At 43.7% G+C, this 14,825-nt stretch overlaps 1 protein-coding gene across 6 annotated transcripts in view; it reads right to left on the minus strand.

The window, feature by feature from the left end:
- The window catches only part of LOC144681055 (serine/threonine-protein kinase MRCK alpha-like), a 607,421-nt gene that overhangs the window by 141,583 nt on the left and 451,013 nt on the right, over positions 1–14,825 (minus strand). For 4 of the 6 annotated variants that reach the window (XM_078542746.1, XM_078542744.1, XM_078542745.1 and 1 more), the window contains exons 12-14: positions 13,678–13,811; positions 3,705–3,947; positions 1,052–1,162 (exon numbers count right to left, since the gene is read on the minus strand). In XM_078542746.1, coding sequence (XP_078398872.1) covers positions 1,052–1,162; positions 3,705–3,947; positions 13,678–13,811 — 488 coding nt within the window. The remainder of the gene's footprint in view (positions 1–1,051; positions 1,163–3,704; positions 3,948–13,677; positions 13,812–14,825) is intronic. The other 2 variants (XM_078542748.1, XM_078542747.1) reach the window with 1 other exon arrangement.

Consider the following 14,825-nt stretch of genomic DNA (forward strand, 5'->3'; position numbering starts at 1 on the left):
CCAGGCAATGGCAGCAGTATGCCGTTCCGGTCTGTCGCTGTTGGGGTTGTCATGTGGGTTCTTACATTCCAGGTCCCTAACTTCATTTTAAAGGGGTGGAAAATGCCTGTGCGCGTGTTCTTTTAACATGGGGTGGCGGTTGCACACCAGCTACCACACAGGCTTCATGGAGTAAGGCCTTGGTCTAGTGACAAGGTGGGCCAAGGCGACTGGAGACCAGGCTCTGCAGTGTGGGCCTAGGACATACAGACACACATACTCCTACTGTCCTCTTTTCTTCTTCCCACAGGACCGCTCTCCCTGGGATCCATAAAGAGCAGTGGCTGCCTCGTGATCTCGCTGTTGGCCCGAGGAGAGCGGTGAGAGCTAAAAATAGTGAGACTTCCGCTAGGAGAGCGGGTGGCAAGTGTAGAGGCAGTGGGAAATCTGAAAACAGCGCAAGAGGAGAGGCTGTTGGCAGTGGAGAGCCAGAGTGGGTGAGGACCCGGAGGCAGTAACCATCACCTAGAAGAGCAGGCAAAAAGAGGGCTCAGATACAGCAATCACTGCCCAGAAGAGTGAGTGAGGACCCGGAGGCAGGAATCACCACTTGGTGGTTACTGCCCGGAGCGGAAATGACTGGATTGCTCTCAAGAGCTGGCAGGGATTCAATGGGCTGAATGGCCTCCTTTCTGATATCTGAATCAAAGGGTTAGATTACAAGTTGATTATACAAGATAGTCACAGAGTCATTACGGCAGAAAGGAGGCCACACTGATTCCAAACAACAAAACTTCAATACGCTTCCTCTCTTATTGCCTTCAAGTCCCCACATCCTCTTCTATTCTGCCAAGAAGAGTCATGAACCCCTTTCCTCACTTTCTCTCTCGGTGTTATTCTGCAATTCACTGACGTCTGCCTGGGGCTGAGCTGTCATATTTTACCATTTCTCTTTGGGAAACACTGAGCCATCTCTCGGTGTCTCATCATTCATTGCTATTGCTACTAGAATCAGAGACAAACCAATGCAAGGAATTAAACATGTTTTAAAATTTTCATATCAGCTTCTCACCTTGAGCCCCTCGAGCTCATCCTCCAGTTGCTTTGAGTACTGTTCACTCCGCTCTCGCAGTTTTCGTTCCTTGGATGCTTCTGCTGTTGATTGTTCCATCTGCACATCCAACTGGTTGGGGAAAATATATACCATGAATAATACACAAAGTACATAACAGCCATGAAGATAACCAAATTAAAAACAGAACTGTCAAACCATCAAATCCTCTCAGCACTGACAGCCTTCACGAGTTTTAGTAACATACAACCTGAACAGTGTCGATCGAGACCTAACTTTGAATATTTTCTTAAATTTATACATTCAAATTAGTAAGTTGATAATTGTACAGTGGTCTCTGTATCCCGTTCAAGAAAGGTTGCAAACATTTTAAAAATAAATGCTAAAATACTCAACAGGTCAGACAACACTAAGGAGAAAGGAAAGTAGGGCCTGAAATACTATATTCCCTCAGTACATTGTAATGATTGTATACTTGTGTCCTGGAGCAAAGTTTGAACCCACAGTCTTCTGACACAAGCAAAGAGTGCTCCCAGATCAGATACACCACAGACTGTAGGAAAGCTTCCTCTTGTATGCCCCAAATAAAGCACATCAAATCCAACTGAAAACCATTCTTTATTTCACACCTGTGTAACATTTTCATTCCCAAAACCTGCCATCATGAGGGAATTTGTTAGTTCAGTATCATGTGCTTTAGGCTCATGTTTCAGAAGTTGAACTTGGTTCATAGCTGAAGTTAGCAGAGAGGAGAGATTTGATTCAAATTCAGGTGTGAAATCACAAACTGCTAACCGTGCAATACCTATACAATCACAATCACCAGGTCCTTCCTATCCATTCTATCCAGGCCCCTCATAATTTTTTACATCTTAATTAAATCTCTCCTCAAATTCCTCTGTTCCAAAGAAAACAAACCTAGCTTCAGCAATTTTTCCTCATAGCTAAAATGCTCCAATTTTGTCAACATCTCCATAAATCTCTGCTGTACCCTCTCCATTGTGATCTCATCCTTTGTGTAATGTAGTGACCAGAAATGTACTACAATCTTACCCAATAATTACTGTGTATTTCTGAAAAGAGAGGCATGTTGCCGAAACTTATTGTCTTGCACTCATCGGGACAAGCGCAAGAATGTCAACTTTCAAACAATCACAATTCATACTACAGGAGAAAAGGATGCTGATTGGTTGGAAAGTCAACTCCGATTGGTCGAGATGTTGCCATAGAGAACGCAACAAGGAATTATAGGCTCCCCAACCTCCTGGTAATTCAAAAAAGGTGCAAGGTTTGACCATATTCCTTTTGTTTGCAGAGAACTGGCCCCTGCATATGAACGTATATTGCTTTCAGCAAGTGTAAATGAGCCATTTTACAAGCTCAACTGTTTATCTTAAATTGTTGTTAGAGTAGCAATTGGCACATTCAGGATCGTTCAGCAAGTGTTACCCAATCATGGAATCACATCAAACAGTAGACATTTTGTTTTGGGTTTTTCGAAGTGAGGTCTGGTTGAGTACAGTCTGTACTCTGCTTATTGTGAACAACCAAACCATGCTATTTGATTTAGTAAGCCAATTGTGAATTTTCAGTCTGGAAATTCTTCAGCAGGGTGATGGGTCCCAACACAACTCAGACATGTGCTAGACTGTTCAAGGTGCTATCTTTTGGGTGAAATTTAAACTTCTACCGACCAACCTCCCACCCCAAAAATGTAACGTAATGGGGAGATGATGAGAAAGTGAAATAAAACAGATGTAGCAAAAGCAAAAATTGTAATTTTATGAAAGATGCTGTTTTATAATAGCTATTGAGCAGTATTTAGGTGCAGATGACATTCTCTGATACTTGTGCTGCACTCAATATCTTAGTCATACTGTGCATGATCACAGTATTTCTTCACCAGTTGCGCAGATTTTGGTTTCAATTACAAATTACAACTCATTTTCTAACTGCATCCAAGAGATGATCCACCAACACCAGACTCGACAACTAGAACTAGCTGCATAAGTAATTTGTAGGTTAATATCCCATCAGTGTAATTCACCTCTCTGTAAATAGCCATGAAGGAGTAGTAAACTTAGATGAACACATTTTGATGATCGAGTGGTTGAATGCATGATTTGGTGAAGGGAGGGAATCTTCCCCATTTTTATGGTGCTGGCCAATGGAGTGCGAGAATTCATGCGTCAGGGAGGAAACGATCTGGAATTAGCCACGGACCCCGCTCCAGATGTGCTCTGGTGCTCCTTGCTGGAAAGTGAGCACACTTATTGAGGATGGCATTGAGCTTTGCTGTGAAGTCCATCAGCAGGCAAACTGCCTGCCAATACTCACTGTTGAGAATCACGGTGAAGAATAGCCACTTGGACGAGGTACTGAACAACTACAGTACTCTAGCACAAGCCCGTGGGAGAAAATTACTTAATGCAGTCAATGGGAAGAAAGCCTAACATTCAAAGACAAATAAAAATCCCATGCAGAGAACAGCTCTCAGTGCTGCAACCCCACACAAAACCCTTCTGTCCCCTTACAAAACATTTCACCTGTGGTTCCTGAAGAATAGTGCTGTGGAACTTTAAGTGAAAGGCAACATGTGGCAAAACCATTAACTTGCCCACAATCCCAATCCAAAGCAGAAAATCAAACCCACATCTTTTTTGGTGCGTTCCATTCTCCGTAGATCCTGGCGCAAACTCTCAGCTTTCTGCATTACCACTTCCATCTCCTCCTCTTTGTCCCGGAGCTGTCGGGAAAGCTTCTGTTTTTGGGAACGCAGATCTGTGACTTTCTCGTTCATCTCTGAGAACTCCTGCATTGCCACTTTACGTTGGCTATGGGCATCTTTAAGCTCTTTGGTTTGCAATTTCAACTTTTCATTGGACTCGAGCACGTCCTGCATTGAGGTCACAGTTTGAAGACATTTAAAGATTAATGGGCATTTTAGATTCATTAAGAAAGGAGAACAACAGCACATGGACGCGAGTTAATATGTCCAAACAGCATGTGAGAGCAGAATTAACAGATGCACTGTGCTAAGAACCATCTGTGAGTCTGCTATCTTGGAAATGTAAATCCATTCTGTGTAAAAGTGTTTATGATATCATTACATCTAAATGTTCTCCAATATGACTTACATTTGTATTGTGGCCCTCACATAGAAGAAAATCTGTTATTGACTGATTCTGTTTTCTCATCAACCAACCAATTTTTTTGTTAAAGCTTCCATAAAGCAGTAACACAGTTGATCATCAACCTGAAACCTCAACTGATGCTGCCTGACCTGCTGTGTATTTCCAGCATTTTGTTTTTATTTCAGATTTCCAGAAGCTGTACTATTGTGCTTTTGACGAAAGATTTTTGACCTACTTCTCTCTTCATGGATGCTGCCTGACCTGCTAAGTATTTTCAACATTTTCTGCTTCCATTTATGATCCAAGTTGACAGTTTGGTGAGAAGGTGAAAAAATGAAAAAGGTAATTTTTTTGTGTGTACACCAGCTCATATCTATGCAAAGGTAATACCAAACACAACAATCTTCCAACAATCACCCCCTCAAGACAGTGCCCATGATCATGTCAAATCTTCCACTTAAACAACATTCAATATGACAGATCAATAGAAAATTAAGTGTCATGTAATGGATAAATCTTTCTGCTGAGATATATTCAGGCTTAGGCTCTGACAACATCCCAGCTGTGGTGTTGAAGAACTCTGCATCAGAACTAACCTTCCCCAAACCATACCCCAACAAAGTAAAACTATGAATCTAGTATCCAACCAATAATATGGAAGATTAGACCATAAGACATAGGAGCAGAAATTAGGCCGTTCGGCCCATCGAGTCTGCTCCGCCATTCAATCATGGCTGATAAGTTTCTCAACCCCATTCTCCCGCCTTCTCCCCATAACCTTTGATCCCCTTACCAATCAAGAACCTATCTATCTCGGTCTTAAATACACTCAATGACCTGGCCTCCACAGCCTTCTGTGGCAATGAATTCCATAGATTCACCACTCTCTGGCTAAAGAAGTTTCTCCTCATCTCTGTTATAAAAGGTCTTCCCTTTACTCTGAGGCTCTGCCCTCGGGTCCTAGTCTCTCCTACTAACGGAAACATCTTCCCCACGTCCACTCTATCCAGGCCTGTAAGTTTCAATCAGATCCCCCCATATCCTTCTAAACTCCATCGAGTATAGACCCAGAGCCCTCAAACGTTCCTCATATGTTAAACCTTTCATTCCTGGGATCATTCTCGTGAACCTCCTCTGGACCCTCTCCAGGGCCAGAACATCCTTCCTGAGATACGGGGCCCAAAATTGCTCACAATATTCTAAATGTGGTCTGACCAGAGCGTTATGAAGCCTCAGCAGCACATCCCTGCTTTTACATTCTAGTCCTCTCGAAATAAATGCCAACATTGCATTTGCCTTCCTAACCACCGACTCAACCTGCAAGTTAACCTTAAGAGAATCCTGGACTAGGACTCCCAAGTCCCTTTGCACTCCAGATTTCTGAATTCTCTCCCCATTTAGAAAATAGTCTATGCCTCTATTCTTCCTACCAAAGTGCATGACCTCACACTTACCCACGTTGTATTCCATCTGCCACTTCTTTGCCCATTCTCCTAACCTGTCCAAATCCTTCAGCAGCCTCTCCGCCTCCTCAATACTACATGTCCCTCCACCTATCTTTGTATCATCTGCAAACTTAGCCAGGATGCCCTCAGTTCCTTCATCTAGATCATTAAAGTTGTGGTCCCAACACTGACCCCTGCGGAACTCCACTAGTCATTGGCCACCATCCTGAGAAGGACCCCCTTATCCCCATTCTCTGCCTCCTGCCAGATAGCCAATCTTCTATCCATGCCAGTACCTTGCCTCTAACGCCATGGGCTCTTATCTTACTGAGCAGGCTCCTGTGAGGCACCTTGTCAAAGGCCTTCTGGAAGTCCAAGTAGATAACATCCATTGGCTCTCCTTTGTCTAACCTACTCGTTACCTCCTCAAAGAATTCTAACAGATTTGTCAGGCATGACCTCCCCTTGATGAAACCATGCTGACTTTGCCCTATTTTACCATGCACTTCCAAGTATTCTGAAATCTCATCCTTAATAATGGACTCCAAAATCTTACCAACGACCGAGGTCAGGCTCTTCAGCTATCTCCTTCAGAACTCTGGGGCGTAATCCATCTGGTCCAGGTGATTTATCCAACTTCAGACCTTTCAGTTTTCCTAGCACCTTCTCCTTGGTAATGGCCACCATACTCACCTCTGCCCCCCGACTCTCTTGAACTTTGGGGATGTCACTCATGTCTTCCACTGAGAAGACTGAAGCAAAGTACCTATTCAGTTCCTCCGCCATTTCTTTGTTCCCCACTACTACTTCTCCAGCGTAATTTTCCAGTGGCCCAATGTCCACTTCTGCCTCTCTCTTACCCTTTATATATCTAAAAAAACTCTTGCAATCTTCTTTTATCTTACTGGCTAGTTTACCCTCATATTTAATCTTCTCCCTCCTTATTTCTTTTTTAGTTGTCCTCTGTTGGTCTTTGTAGGCTTCCCAATCCCCTGGTTTCCCACTGCTCTTCGTCGCATTGTATGCTTTCTCTTTAGCTTTTATGCTGTCCCTGACTTCCCTTGTCAGCCATGGTTGCCTCGTCCTCCCTTTAGTATGCTTCTTCATCCTAGGGATGAATTTTTGCTGTGTCTCCCAAATTACTCCCAGAAACTCCTGCCATTGCTGTTCCACTTGTTCATTATGTCTAAACCACAAACAGTAGGACAAATCTAACCTGGCCAATTACCACCCCTTCGGTTTATTCCCAATATCAGCAAAATAATGGAAGGAATCCCAATGCTGCCGTCAATTAGCTGCTTCCTGAACTACTCGGCATAATAGAATGCAGCTGAAAGGATAACTGTAACAAAAAAAGATACTTCACAGATACGATGTGTGTTTGGAGCACAGACTTTGAGAAATAGTCTCTGCACACCAACAAGTCAACTTCAATAAGCTAATGGATGCTGTAAGAACCTTGATTCACCAATTAAGGACAAAACCTGCATTTACAGTTCTACATACAAGCACAGAGTTCCTGCCTACAACACTGTCACAGAATACTTCAGTGTGCACAGTGTGTACTTTTGCAACTCAGCTTCTAACAGAATTTTTTGAATTGACCCAGGGCTTTGAGATGAAGCTGCTGGTCATCCTTCACAAAATTACAAACAGGCTTGCGTTTATATAGCACCTCTCATGACCACCAGGCATCTCAAAGCACCTTACAACTAACCAAGTTCTGTTGAAGGGTCATTCGGACTCGAAACGTTAACTGTGCTCCTCTCCGCAGATGCTGCCAGACCTGCTGAGTTTTTCCAGGAAACACAGTTGTCAATATGTGCATAGCAATCTCCCACAAACAGCAGTGTGATAATGACCAGATATCCTGCATTTTTCGGGTGTTGACTGAGGGGTAAATATTGGCCAGGACAACAGAGATAAGTCTCTTGTTCTTCTTCAAAATAGCGCCATGGGATCTTTTACATGCACCTGATAGAATAGACGGGGCCTTGGTTTACTGTCTTAACTGCAAGACGGGGCCTCAGTTTACTGTCCTATCTGAAAGATGCTACCTTCGACAGTGCAGCCCTCCCTCAGTACTACCTGGAGTGTTAACCTTAATTTTTGTGCTCAAAGTCCTGGAGTGAGACTTGAACCCACAACCTTCTGACTCAGAGGTGGTGCGCTACCAACTAAACCACGACTGACACTATATATTAGAACACAGCCTCAGCTACATCCCTCCAGTTTTGACGCTGCAAGGAGTTGACTGGCCTCATTGACTCCGCTGGTCTGTATCACTTTGTATCCTTCCTTAGAGCAAGTAAAGGGTTACCTCTTCAAACTGACAAACAACACTGCATCACTCCTCCACTTTACCCAGGCTGTCTTTGTAGATTTAGAATCACAGAATCTTTACAGTGCAGAAGGAGGCCATTCGGCTCATTGAGTCTGCACTGGGTCTATGAAAGAGCATTCCACCTCGACCCACTCTCCTGCCCAATCCCGTAACTTTGCACATTCTTTCCTTTCAGGTAGCAATCCAATTCCCTTTTGAATACCTCAATCGAACCTGCCTCCACCATCCTTTCAGGAAGTTCGTTCCAGACTTCAACCACCTTCTGGGTAAAAAAATTTTTTCATCACATCACATTCACTCCTTTTGCCAATTATTTTGAATCTGTGCCCTCCAGTTCTTTATGTTCTTTTGAGTGGGAACAGTTTCTCACTATTTACCATGTCCATACTCCTCAGGATCTTGAATACCTCTATCAAGTCTCCTCTCAACCTTCTTTTCGCCAAGGAAAAGTCCCAACCTCTCCAATCTATCCTCATAGCTACAGTTCTATATCCCTGGAATCATTCTTGTGAAGCTCCTCTGTACTCTCTCCAATGCCTTCACATCCTTCCTCAAGTATGGCGCACAGAACTGGATGTAGTACTCCAGATGAGGCCTAACTAGTGTCTTATACAAGTTCAACTTGACCTCCTTACTCTTGTACTCAATGCCCCTATTAATAAAGCCCAAGATACTATGTGCTTTATTAACTGCTCTCTCAACATGCCCTGCCATCTTCAATGACCTATGTACAAATAAACCAGGTCTCTCTTTTCCTGCACCTCCTCTAGAGTCCCTCCCTTTATTTTACACTGTCCCATCGTATTCTTCCTGACAAAATGGATCACCTCACGCTTCTCTGCATTGAACTTCATCTGCCACTTGTCTGCCCAATCCACCGTGTCCATATTTTTTGAAGTTTAAGACTATCCTCATCACAGTTGACAACATTTTCAATCTTCATATCATCCGCAATTTTTGAAATTATCCCCTGCACACCACAGTCAAGGTCATTAATATATATCAGGAAGAGCAAGGGTCCCAACACTGACCCCTGGGGAACTCCATTACAAACCTTCCTCCAATCTGAAAACAACCATTTATCACTGCTCTCTGTTTCCTGTCACTCAGCCAATTTCCTATCCAAATGCCTATTTTCCCTTTTATTCTATGACCTCGAATTTTGCTCATAAGCCTGTTGTGTGGCACTCTATCAAATGCCTTTTGAAAATCCATATATACCACACCACACTGTTTCCCTTATCAACCTCGTCTGTCACCTCCTCAAAATACTCCAGCAAGTTAGTTAAACATGATTTTCCCTCAATGGAAAATTCCTCAGGCTTTCCTTAATTACCCTGCACTTGTCTCAGTGACTACTGATTTTATCCCGAACTTTAGCTTCTAGAAGTTTCCTGCCACTGAGGTCAAACTGACTGGTCTGTAGTTGCCAGCTTTATCCTTGCACCCCTTTTTGAACAAGGATGTAACATTCGCAATTCTCCAGTCCTCTGGCACCTCCCCTGTGCCTAAGGAAGACTGGAAGATTATTAGTGCCTCTGAAATTTCCACACTCACTTCCCTCAGTACCCTTGGATGCATCTCATCCGGTCCTGGTACATTGTCTATTTTAAGTAAAGATAGCCTTTCCAGAACCTCCTCCTCCTCAATTGTAAAGTCTTCTAGTTTACCAGTTACCTCCTCTCTTACCTTGGCCTGGGTAGCATCTTCTTCCTTTGTAAAGACAGATGCAAAGTACTTGTTCAATACCTCCACTATTTCTCCAGCCTCTACATGCAAGTCCCCTTTTTTGTCCCTAATTGGCCCTAATCTTTCTTTTACCACCCTGGTATCCACTGGAGTTTAGAAGAGTAAAAGGCGACTTGATTGAAACATATAAGATCCTGGGGGGGGGGTCTTGACAGGGTGGATGTGGAGAGGATGTTTCCTCTTGTGGGAGATTCTAGGAATAGGAGTCACTGTTTAAAAATAAGGAGTCGCCCATTTAAAACAGAGATGAGGTGACATTTTTTCACTCAGAGGGTTGAGAGTCTTTGGAACTCTTTTCCTGAAAAGGTGGAAGCAGAGTCTTTGAATATTTTTAAGGCAGAGGTGGATAGGTTCTTGGTAAGCAAGGGGCTGATAGGTGGGATGCAGATTTGAGGTTACTATCAACCATGATCTTATTAAATGGCGGAGTAGGCTCGAGGGGCTGAGTGGCTCCTTGTTCATATGTTTTATTATTTACATGCTTATAGAAGACCTTGGATTCCCTTTTTTGTTAGTTGCCAGTCTCTTTTCATGCTCTCTCCTTGCTTTTATTAGTTTCTTCACTTCGTCTCCGGTCCGCCTATATTCAGCCTGATTCTCCTTTGTATTTTCTACCTGACATCTGTCATATGCGCATTTCATCCTTCTCATCTTCACCTCTGTCCCTCTCATCATCAAATGTAAATTGTTAAGAACCATCAACGTCAGTAGCACAGGAGGAGTTCATCCGGTTCAACACGTCTGTTTGCTAGAGCAATTCAAAATTAATCCCGCTGCCGCACGGCCTCCCACTGCCCTTTATCTTCCTTTGCTTCAAAAGCTTATCCAATTCTTACTAAAAGTTGCAATGGTCTCTGACTCAACTTATGATTTTTTAAAAAAACTAATCTCCTCATTCTCTTCATGACAATTTTGAATTGATGACCCCATAGCATTAACTCTTCAACCAACAAAAATAGTTTTTCCATATTCATCCCATCAAAACCCTTCATAATTTTATGAAGACTAATAAATCTCTTAGCCTTCTCTAATCAAGGGGTAAAATGCCTAACATCTCAAGTCTCTCATCATAATCATAGTTTCTCATTCCTGTGGTTTTAATTTTCTTTCGAATTGGGTACTCGGGATACTGGACTCAAACTGTGGCCTAACCATTGCCTTGTACAGATTCATCACTTCTTCACTCCTGCATTCTCATTATACTAGTTATGAAACATAAAACAGGACTGAGAGAGATGTACATACATATCTCCCTAAATAGTTTCAGTAAAGTGTCCATTCTAATCAGTAATTTGATTTAATAGTCTTGATGCAATTCAAAATCATTGGCAAATTCCACAAGAAAGATGTTTAAAAGCTATAAAATCAGCTGCTATGATAGCAGTTTGATAATAGTGCATACAGAACACTGCACAGGATGGAGAATGATCCAAGACAGTCAGAGATCAGAGCTCGGGTGATGATGAACTGCAATTGATCAGTTTCAGTGGTTCAACGTATCTCCAGAGTTGATTTTTAAAAATTTTATTCATTCAGGGAATGTGGACTTCATCTGCAAGGTCAACATTCATTTACACATGGCAGTCAATGTGCACTGGTGGTGGACAGAGTGAATATTTGAAGTGTTGGATGGGGTGCCAATTATTTGAACAGCTTAGCATTTGGCTGGTGCTGGAGGACCACTAACATTGTACGGTTGTTTAAGAAGGAAGGAAGAGATAGTTGGACAGCCTGAGTAATTACAGGGCAGTCAACCTAACCTCGGGGATGAGCAAATTATTGGAAGAAATTCAGAGGGAAGGTATAAATTATTTATAAAGGCACAGATTAATCAAGGGCAGTCACCATGGATTTGTTCAGGGAATGTTGTGGCTGACTAACTTGCTTGAATGTTTTGAGAAGGTAACAAGGAGGGCCGATGAGCATGTTAGATGGATTTTCACAAAGCTTTTGACAAGGTCCCACACGGCAGACTGGTCAGAAAATTAAAAGTTCATGGGACCCATGTGAAGGGGGCAAGTTGGACCCACAATTGATTCGGAGTCAGGAAGTAAAGGGTAATGGTCGACGGGTATTTTTGTGACAGGAATGTTGTTTCCAGGGGGTTCCATAGGGCTCAGTACTGGATCTCTTGCTTTGCGTGGTATATATCAGTGATTTAGACTTAAATGTAGGGGCATGAAGAAGTTTGGAGGTAAAAGAATTGGCTATGTAGCTGATTAATGAGGAAGAAAGCTATTGACTGCAGAAGGATAGCAATGGGCTGGTCAGGTGGGTGGTGTGTTGGAAATGTAATTCAGTCCAGAGAAAGTGCAAGGTAATGAACATGGGAAGGGCAGAGAAGGCAAGGGTAAAGGGAAGAATAAATAATAAGATACTGAGAAGCACAGAAGAAGAGGGACCTGGAGTGCATATCCACAGATTCCTGAAGTTACAAAAGCAAAATACCATAGATGCTGGAAATCTGAAATAAAAGCAGAAAATGTTTCCAGAAATTGAGAATTTTAACTATGAGGCAAAACTGGATAGGCTGGGGTTGTTTTCTTCAGATCAGAGGAGGTAGAGGGAAGATTTAATTGAGGTGTAGAAAATGACAAGGGCCCTAGAAAGAATGGGTAAGGAGGAGTTATTTCCCTTATCAAAGAGGTCGAATAACCTGAGACATAAGTTTAAAGTAATTAGGAGGATTAGAAAGGAGTTGTGGAAAAATGTTTCAATCATTGGGTGGCGGGTGTCTGGGACTCTCTGCCTGAAAGGGTAGCAGAGGCAGAAACTCTCATCGCATTTTAAAATATGTGGATATGTGTTTGAGGTGCCATTACTGTCAGAGCTACTGATCAAGAGCTGGAAAGTAGGGTCAGGTTTGATTGCTCGTTTTTGTCCGACACAGACACAATGGGCCAAATGTGCCTTAAATTTTCAAAGAGCAGAATTTTATGGTCCTCTGCTGTCGGGTTTGCACTGGTGGTGGGGGATGGTGGTGGGGGTGGGGGGCAAAATTCCCCAGTTAACATTCCTGTCACCCTCCCTCCTGGCCCCGACTTGTCTGCAATTTTACGAGAGATGGGCAATACCATTCACCACTCAAGGGCTGCTTCTCACCTGCTCCCCAACTTTGAAGCTGTTGGGAGGAGTTCAGGGGAAGGGGGTAAGCTGGGCAGGTCACCCTGTTCAGGCCCAGGCGAGAAGGAGGGGGCACTTCCCTCAAGGGCTCCCTTCCCACAATGGGCACCCCCCCACCAAGGTCTGCCCCCACTCAGAGGCACTCTCGCCCAACCCCTGGCCTTGTCATCAAGACACCCATCCCCCTCAGGCCTTACCTCTTCTCCGTAAAACACCCCGCATTTGCCTGGTCTTGGACTTAGAAACTGGGGACTGCTTGTAGTCCCAGTCCTGGCCACTGCTGCCACTGGCACTGCTGGAACTACAGAGCTGCCGACCAATCACACTGGCAAGCAACTCTCCAAGCGGGAGTGAGGGGTGGAAGGTCAATTAATGCTCCTTGGAGCATTAAATGGCTGTGAGGCTATAATGATGGTGGGGATGCATTCCCTGACTCTTCGGGTGGTGGGGCAGGAAACCTGACATCCTGTTTTATGTTTTGACAAATATCAGAAAGACCATCCAAACCACTAGGCCAACTTTTCCTTTTCAGGTGATGGTCCTGCTGTGTTTCCAGCATCGTGATTTAATTTCGACAAGGGCTTCTCTTTATCTCAGGGTTCTCCTCAGTTTTTCATTTGCTTTGCTGTTGATAAATATTGCAAGCACAAACGGAAAGCAACATGATCCATCAGGTTTTACATCATCAACAGGGAAATAGCAGGCCTTGCACACGTTTTATCAAAAACTTGCAAGTAACACAGTTAACCATATTTCACAAACATGCAGCCACCATTCTAGCACTCTCAATCTGTCAAATGACAAAGCAATAGAACCTGAATATGCAGTTACCTTTTGAAGGTCGTCTTTCTCCTGCTTTGCCAATTTGATTTGTTTCTCAAGTGCTTTAATTTGCCTACAGCCATCTTCAAAATCTCTTCTGATGAGGCTCGCTTCTTCAAGCTGCTGCTCCAACTGAGCAAAATCTGGAACAAGTAGCATGACAATTGTTACTTCACCTCACAGAAATGCCATCTTTTACAGACAAATCATCTAGTTCTCGTTTCAAGACATCCCCCCTCAGCTGCTGTCCCAACAGCTACCAAACCCAATACAACAATACTGCTGCCCCAGCACCCACCAAACCCAATACAACAATACTGCTGTCCCAGCACCCACCAAACCCAATACAACAATACTGCTGTCCCAGCACCCACCAAACCCAATACAACAATACTGCTATCCCAGCACCCACCAAACCCAATACAACAATACTGCTGTCCCAGCACCCACCAAACCCAATACAACAATACTGCTGTCCCAGCACCCACCAAACCCAATACAACAATACTGCTGCCCCAGCACCCACCAAACCCAATACAACAATACTGCTGCTCCAGCACCCACCAAATCCAATTCAACAATACTGCTCCCCCAGCACCCACCAAACCCAATACAACAATACTGCTGCTCCAGCACCCACCAAACCCAATATAACAATACTGCTGCCCCAGTACCCACCAAACCCAATACAATAATACTGCTGTCCCAGCACCCACCAAACCCAATACAACAATACTGCTCCCGCAACACCCACCAAACCCAATACAACAATACTGCTGCCCCAACACCCACCAAACCCAATACAACAATACTGCTGCCCCAGCACCCACCAAACCCAATACAACAATACTGCTGCTCCAGCACCCACCAAACCAATACAACAATACTGCTGTCCCAGCACCCACCAAACCCAATACAACAATACTGCTGCCCCAGCACCCACCAAACCCAATACAACAATACTGCTGCCCCAGCTCCCATCAAACCCAATACAACAATACTGCTGCCCCAGCACCCACCAAACCCAATACAACAATACTGCTGTCCCAGCACCCACCAAACCCAATACAACAATACTGCTCCCGCAACACCCACCAAACCCAATACAACAATACTGCTCCCGCAACACCCACCAAACCCAATACAACAATACTGCT

This window comes from Cetorhinus maximus, chromosome 5 (assembly GCF_964194155.1).
Source record: "Cetorhinus maximus chromosome 5, sCetMax3.hap1.1, whole genome shotgun sequence".
In the NCBI taxonomy this organism is placed as follows: Eukaryota; Metazoa; Chordata; class Chondrichthyes; order Lamniformes; family Cetorhinidae; genus Cetorhinus; species Cetorhinus maximus.